Genomic DNA, 8384 nt, shown 5'->3' on the forward strand with positions numbered 1-8384 from the left:
GATAGACTTTTCAAGTTTCCGTAGGATTTCGTGTGGTGGAACTGTTAAGATGGCACAAAAGTCTGGGTGACTCTTTCTTGGGTCCCTGCAAATTGTATTGCATGCAATTTGAAATTACAGAAGACCCTTGCCATTTGAGGGGGATCTGTTCTGGGACTCACCAGAAATGGCAGAAATGCAGAATCCATAAATGCTGGGTGGTAAGGGTATGCTGCTTCAGAGCAGCAAAACAGCTGCATTGCCTGCAAAATTTCACAACGTAATGATTGTGATGATGGCTCAATGGAAATAAGAACATGATTGAACTGTAGACTGCAAATGGCAAGGATCTACTGTAGATAATAGAATGGGCAGGGGATCATTCCCCCCTGCTCACAGTGGTCTGTTTTCAGATAAGGAGCTCTTGTGATTATTTAATCAGCTGTATCTTGGAAGAAACTGGAAACAAATTCTTCTTTCAGACCATTTTCAGAGCCGCCCTGAGCCTGCCTTGGTGGCGGGGAGGGTGGGGTATAAATCGAACAAATAAATAAATAAATTTCTGTAATTGATGTTTCACTTAGTCCATGGTGTTTGCTTCTTTCTTTCTCACTCTCTCTCTTTCTGTCCTTTGCATCAGTACCGTTTAGTATCACATGCTACTCATGTTCAAACTGTGAATTTTTTGCTGTGGAGTGCATTCCTGGTATTAGCGCCCCCCCACACACACACCTTTGATCACCCTGCTCGGCAAGTGGCATTTTCCTGCTGCAAACCAGTTCAGTATTTATGGTTTTCGTTGGGAGGAGGAGGAGAGGGGCTAGGAGAGCACAGATGTGTTAAATCCCACCAGAGAGGACTCTTAATCTCTCCAACACCACCATCTCCTTTTCTGTGGTCATCTGATAACTCAAGACCAAGATTATGCAACTCGTGACTCCAAAGCCTGTTTAGTAGCTTCTGTTAACCACAATACGGGGTGGGGAGAACTCTCCAGTATCTCTTCAGAAGCTGGCTAAAGAGTGCAAACTTCCTTAGCATGGAAGTTTGTCTCATAGATTCTTTTCTGCAGATCCAGGCTTCCTTTATTCATGCTGTTAAAACAAGCAGGTTCCCCCTTTCCCTTTCTTTCTGACCACAGTTCCTCTCTAGCATTAGGACAGCCACACCCCTGACTTCTTCTGGTTCCCAACTTCAGTTTTATACATGGCATATACTTAGCAACCCACATTTTGTACCAATTGTTTGCCATGATATGAAGTCTGCTTCACATGCAGTTAGCTCTTTGTTTTCCCACTGTCCTTTTGTGAGTGGAAGCTGTTTTTATTTAACTAGTCATAGGGGAAAAAATTGCTTGTGACTTGTCACATTGTCCTATGTAATTCTGTTTAATTGCATTGAAAGTGCTCTTTGGAAATTAGATTTTGCTTGCACCTGTTTTCTGAGCCCACAGTTTCAGGGCCTTGGCAGTATGAAATAATTTTGGGGACTGCTTGTGTTAGGATCCTTTGTGGACACCTCTCAGACCATCTAGAAAAGGGAAGTGAGAATACTAAATGGGAGGTGGTTTGGCATCTGAATAGGCTGGTTTTGAACACCAATTTATGGTAGGTAGGGGAGTTAATGGTATTTGCCAGCCATGTTTTTCTTCAGTAGGGAAGGGCTAAAAATTCCACTAACTGGAGGATTTGGATGTTGCTGGCCTGTTGGTGAGTCAGTACATCCAATCTCATGTGGGGGGTAGTTGCAGACTTGAGATAATGAGACCCCAGCTTAGCTTTTGAAGGTAAGAACCTTAGTCATCACAGGTTTTAAATATATTTGGTTTCAAGAATAAGGCAGTGTTGTCTCAGCCAGATTGTGTCTTGGCAGGGATGGCAGCCAAGTGAAAGATGACAGCTGTTTTTCTTGGAAGGGGCGGTACTTTGCATTTATTTTTAATTGGAAGCTGTTGTCTTGATTAAGATTGGGGAAAGGGCTTGAATATCAGTCACATCTACCTTAATGTAGTTATCATTTTTAAACAATGCTCATTGAAATTCTCCATCTCCCTTATCAGTTTCTAGCAATGCTTTTCAAAGGTAAAATGCAAAGATAGCCAGCATGAGCAAGCTCTCATTCGTATGAATGAAGTACAGGCTAATTGATGCTAGTGGATCTGAGGTTTTATTTATTGCATTATATTTTGAACTGCCCTCCCCCTGCCAAGACAGGGCTCAGGGCAGGCGGTGTACAATATAATAAATTCATATAATACGTAGTTAAAACAATTTAAAACAATAAAAGCACAGTGATCGGCCTAAAAGATGACGTTAAAAGTTCCAGTAGTGCCACTGCCTCATGGGGGTGGGGGTGTACCAGGAGGATGGAACCCTCACTGTCCTCAACCAAACGCCTGGCGGAGTAGTGAGACATGTGTGTTTCTCTGGGTCATGGCTCAGTGGTAGAACACCTGCTTTGCTTGAAGAAGGTCCCAGGTCAAATCCCTGGCATCTCCAGTTAGACAGATCTCATGTGTTGGGGAAAACTTTCTGCCTGAGGCTCTGGAGAGCAAGATGGACCAGTGGTCTGACTCAGAATCAAACAGCCTCATGTATTCTAATTTCTTTACTTTTAGCTATCTATCTTAATTTATCTGCTTAATTTATTAGTTCTAAACAGATTACTAAATTATAGAAGAAGCTAGACCCCAGATTACTAAATTATGGAAGAGGCTAGACAGTGTTTGAATGGCTGTGAAAATCTTATCACAGAAGCATAACATTTTGCAGCTAAAACAGTGGTAGGTCTGTTATTGTCTTCTAATAAAAGGTAATATCTGCATATGTTCTATATTTTGGAGCAAAGGAAGAATTAAAAGATTTCTAGGCTCAGAAAAGTGTTTGCATTCAAAGGTTACTTGATACAGGGTGTCTACAGTACCTGCACCTCAGTTGCATACTCTATTAGAGTATGGTACCTTAAGGTACCTCCCTTGCAAAACTCTAGATGGTAGGACATTAAGCTGCACAAACATAAAGGAACGGCTATAGCTAGGAAAAGTTGAATATGAGCAGTAATCAGGGAGCTCTTCAGGTGGAAAAATACCAGCAAATTGAGTAGAACAAACACATTGTGCTGTACAGATTGTACTGTTATAATCATCTCCCTCCCTCCCTCTCCCCCCATATATAATTGCCCTACATATTGTTACTTTCCAGCCCTCCCATTGGCTGTGCTGTGCACGCCATCAGCCATTGGCCAGTCTACCGCCACTTAAGAGTACTCACGTGCCATTGGCTGGTGCTGGGTCCAATCCTCTCCCCCACCCACTGCCAGCCTGTTCACTCTTCCTTGATAGAATAAACTGCCAAAATGGCTCTCTCTCCTGACAAAGATGCTTCTACTTCTGCTTGGCCCCTCTGCCGCAGGCTGGCTGCTGAGTTGGGCCACCGGCTGTCAAACCATTCTCTTGTCCTCCTGCTGTTGGGCTAACTTTTCACTCAGTGGCTACTGTAGGTAGCCAAGCTTTGTTCTGTCAGTAAAAAGGCAAAGGCAGGAAGCCCTTTCCAGGCCTCCTTTGGCCTTTGTAGGGAACTCATTGGGGCCAGTCCTGAATAGGGTTGCCAACTCCAGGTTGGGAAATGCCTAGGTATTTTGTGGTGGAGTCTATGGAAGCCAGAGTTTGGGGAGGGGAGAAGCCTCAGCTGAATCGAATGCCATAGACTCCACCCTCCAAAGCAGTTATTTTCTCCAGGGAAAGATCCATTGTTTGAAGTTCAGTTGTGATACCTGGCAATCTTCAGGCTCTACCTGGAGGTTGGCTACCCTAGGCGTAGCAGTTAGTGCTTCAGAGCAGGGTCTGCCAGACCCAGGTTCTTGCTGTGGAAGCTGAGTGGGTGATTTTGGACCAGTCACAGACTTTCAGCCTAACCTACCTCATAGGGTTGTTGTGCAGATCAAAAGGGGGAGAGGAGAATGATGTAAGGTGCTTTGGTCTCCACTGTGGAGAAAGACTGTACTTTTCCTCCTGGGGAACCACTGCTGCCAATCTCCAGGTGAGGGCTGGAGATCACTCAGAATTAAAACTGCTCTCTGGATGGCAGAGATCAGCTCTCCTGGAAAGAACAGCTGCTTTGCAGGGTGGACTCTGTGTCATTATACCCTGCTGAGGTTGCTTCCCTCTGCAGAGAAAGACCGTACTTTTCCTAGGTAGAGGCTGTAGGTGGGGAGAGGAGATGAAAAGCTGAAGTCAGAGGGGCAGATAAAGGTAGGCTTATGGTTGGCTGGGAAAGAGATAGAGTTGCCAACTCTAAGTTGGGAGATTCCTTGAGATTTGAGGGGTGGAGCGTGGAGAGGGTGAGGTTTGTGGAGGGGTGGGACCTCAAACAGGTACAATGCTATAGACTCCACCAAACCAGCCATTTCCTCCTGGGAAACCATTGTTGCCAATCTCCAGGTGAGGGGTGGAGATGACTCAAAATTACAGCTGCTCTCCAGATGGCAGAGATCAGTTCCCCTGGAGAAAACTGCGGGCTCTGTGTCATTATACCCTGCTGAGGTGCCTCCCCCATGACAGCCAGTTTGATGTAGCAGTTAGCACTTCAGAGCAGGGTCTTCCTGACCCAGGTTCTTCCTGTGGAAGCTGATTGGGTGATTTCAGAACACTCACAGACTTTCAGCCTGACCTATCTCACAGGGTTGTTGTGCATATCAAAAGGGGGAGAGGAGGAGGATGTGAGCTGCTTTGGTCACCACTGTGGAGAAAGACTGTACTTTTCCTAGGTAGAGGCTAGGGGGATGGAAACCTGAAGTCAGAGGGGCAGATAACGGTATGTTGATGGTTGGCTGGGAAGAAAATAGGATTGCAACCACCGGTTGGGAAATTCCTGGAGATTTGAGGGGTGGAGCCTGGAGAGGATGGGGTTTCAGGAGTGGTGGGACCTCAGACAGATACAATGCCATAGACTCCACCCTCCAAACCAGCCATTTCCTCCTGGGGACCCATTGCTGCCATTCTCCAGGTGAGGGCTGGAGATCACTCAAAATTAAAACTGCTCTTCAGATGGCAGAGATCAGTTCCCCTGGAGAACTGTAAGCTCTGTGTCATTATACCCTGCTGAGGTCACCACAGCAAATTGACGCTGAGTGCCCAAGGCCAGGGCACCCTCCCAGAGCCTCTTTCTAGAGTTCATTGTATTTATTTCCACAAGGGGCCTTATTCCTAGTATATAGATATTTCTTAATCATTCTCATGGCTTCCTGCCTGGTTACTGAATAAAGGGAGTCCAAGGAAAGATTGAGTTGCTGTATTTATTGCTCAGCAAGTTTGTCCCAGTGGGAAACATAAGAATCCTCTCTGACTAAGCTGAGGTAGCCCTCTTGGGTGTCAGAGTGTATAATTTTAACTTTACGGGGGAAAGCCTTCAACCAAGCCTGATGTTCAAGAGATGGTTGTCCCAATTCATATCGAAGGGCTTTCAGCAGTGGTCCTTTTCCTTTCTGCCCCAGCTCTCTACTTGTGCCTCTCTCCCAAAGTTAGTGGTACTTTTTGGTCACCTGCTAGGTAAAATTGATGGTAGTGGGCACACAGGCATTGCAGTCCCTGACATAGAACCTACACACAGAGAAGGACCTTCAACTGTATCTGCCCTATTATTTTGCTGAGCCAGAGGTGAGATCTTCTCCAAGTTGCTGGCATCCAAACCCTTCTCTTAGTTTTTCCTTTCCCAATGTAAGCCCCTGATTGGGGTACGTACTGAACTTTCCCAAAGACTTCCTTTGAACTTCTGGGGGTATCTCCTAGGCTGCATGACAAAATGGTGCATTTCCCCTAATCCTAACAGCTGTTTCTCTTGCAGATGACCGAGTTGATCAGCGAACCTGCCTTATCTGTGGAGATCGCGCAACAGGGTTGCACTACGGCATCATCTCCTGTGAGGGCTGCAAAGGCTTCTTCAAGCGGAGCATTTGTAACAAGAGGGTGTACAGATGCAGCAGAGACAAGAACTGTGTCATGTCCCGCAAGCAGCGCAACAGGTGCCAGTACTGCCGGCTGCTCAAGTGCCTCCAGATGGGGATGAACCGGAAAGGTATGTTTGTAAGGGACAGTGGGAAGAGGTGTGGAGCCCCCCTTCCACATGTCTGTGTAGGAAGCAATGATGGTTGAGGCTGAAGCAGGCCTTTGCTTGGGTCACAGATCAAGAAGATTTAAGTAAATAGTTTAAATCAAATTTCCAGTTTTCAAATTCATACCTTTCTTGAACATGAATGTGTAGTCACTGGCTGTTGCAATAAGACAATAATCCAAAATCTCTGGTTATGCAGCCCCACCATGCCTTTTGCAGTGCGTGTATTTAGGAAAGCAGCTGAGAAATCAAGGATATCTATCTATATTGCTCTCTCCTCTGTCCCCCCTCCCCTACACTCAGTGTAAGGTTGCTAAGCAAGGTGACTTACATGATGACAAAGTTCCCTGAGCTTTCCAGAGGCCTGGGGTAGTATTTGCATATTACTACAGTGTAGTCTCTATACCTCATGCTGATGGGCTTTGCACCTGTGCAAAGTTTTGATTTGGAAACTTCTGAAGCTAGCTTTCAGATGCAAAAAATCCTCTCCCCTCAGAGGCACATTGTCAAGCAACGAGGAGTCATGTTCTTCCCACTCAGTGACTTTTCATCTGCTGCAACAGCAGCATCTGGGAATTTCTTGTGGGAGTCATCGCTTCTTTAAAAATGTAATAGTCGTCTTCCTTCCATTCCCTCTTCCAGTTTTTCTTCAACTTTCCTGTGCTTTTTCTAGTTCTGTCTTCTGTGGTGCCCCAATATCTGTTGCTCTAAAGACTTATTTTTAAGGCTTCGACAGGGGGGGCTGGCTACCTTCAACTGACAGCTATGGTTGGTGTCTCCTGTGCATGGGGGAGCAATATATAGTTGAGAATTGTCTCCACTGCCTCAGGTTTACTCAGTGGACAAGACACAACTGATCCACCAGGCCCAAAACAATTCTCTGATGTGACGGCGGACAACTCGGGGTTGATCACTCAGAGAATTGGCTTGTCTGCTTTGGTGCTTCCTATTTAGCATCCTCACACCAAACCCCTCTCTACGGACTTCCTGACATCATACACACTGATACTGAGCCAGCACAATCCTACAGGCAACCCAGCTAGCATAAGCCGCCAAACCTTTTGGCTGTATGAAACCTGTCCTACACCAAGAAAGAAAAAACACAAGAAGAGAAGCACCAACCACAGGTAGTCAAACAACTGGGTTCTCTGCTTTGTCTTAGCCCTAGAGGCAAGTGATTCTCTGTATATTTCCAGTACTCCACTGTCACTGGAGCCAGTCTTGGAGTTTACCCCTGTTCATCCCGACCCAATCCCTGAAGTAATTCAAGGTGACATTCCCTAGCATACTAAGAGCTGATAAAAATCCGTAGTAACCATCTGTCCATAGGCAAATTTTCCCATTTGCTTTAGGCCCAATGGCAAAGCAGGATCTTGCATCCCAGCACCCAGTCTTCTCAACTTAGTGGCACGGAGCAATGCTTCTGGATCATTGTCTTCTGATATTGAGGCAGATGCTTCTGAATGTCATAAGTCATGGCAAATACTCAATGACAAAGCAGGATCTTGCATCCCAGCACCCAGTCTTCTCAACTTAGTGGCACGGAGCAATGCTTCTGGATCATTGTCTTCTGATATTGAGGCAGATGCTTCTGAATGTCATAAGCCATCCACTGGGTGGTCATATCAGCTAAGTGAAAGTGCTTTCAAACCTATGCTTTAATATCAGAGTGGAATCATAAACTTGTCCAAATGATCTCTATCCTGACCAATGTTCCCTCTAAGCTGTGGAGTCTTGTGAGCAAAAATTCTATTTTGCGAGCTACTGGCATTAAAGGTATGAGCGAGCGATTTGGCTACTGCATAAATTAGTTTGCTCTGGAACCATCCTTCCTGAGCTAAGACAAAAATGTGTGAGCCGGAGGCTAAAAAACTGTGAGCTAGCTCACACTAACTCAGCTTAGAGGGAACACTGATCCTGACTACTTGTCTTGTCTACGTTCCCTAGACTTGCCACACTTATTATAAGATCTCTCTAGGTGCTGTTTCAGCTTCATATTACTTCATCCAGGAATGCTCAGTCTTCACCCAACCTCTTGTAAAGCAGCTGTTCAAGGGCCTCAGTAGGCTCCATCCTGCAGTGACAGCACCAACACCTGTGTGGGACCTTCTGTTTGTCCTCAGCCAACTCATGGGTAATGGCAGGTCTCTATGATTTAAAGCTCCTTACCTACAAAATGGCTCTTTTGGTCTCAGTCTTCTCATAAAGGAAAAGGTAGTTTTATGCCCACCAACTCCTTCACTGAGCCTGGCGTTCTCTCTTTGTGAGGTACTGTGCTCTTGCTGTCAGAGCCAGAAA

At 45.6% G+C, this 8384-nt stretch overlaps 1 protein-coding gene across 1 annotated transcript in view; it reads left to right on the plus strand.

Annotated features, from left to right (window-relative positions):
* NR6A1 (nuclear receptor subfamily 6 group A member 1) overlaps nucleotides 1–8384 on the plus strand; it is a 33974-nt gene that overhangs the window by 4402 nt on the left and 21188 nt on the right. The window contains exon 2 of the mRNA XM_015423023.1: nucleotides 5820–6050. Within this exon, the coding sequence (XP_015278509.1) occupies nucleotides 5820–6050 (231 nt within the window). The remainder of the gene's footprint in view (nucleotides 1–5819; nucleotides 6051–8384) is intronic.

Source organism: Gekko japonicus, unplaced genomic scaffold (genome assembly GCF_001447785.1).
Source record: "Gekko japonicus isolate JY-2015 unplaced genomic scaffold, Gekko_japonicus_V1.1 scaffold208, whole genome shotgun sequence".
Classification (NCBI taxonomy): domain Eukaryota; kingdom Metazoa; phylum Chordata; class Lepidosauria; order Squamata; family Gekkonidae; genus Gekko; species Gekko japonicus.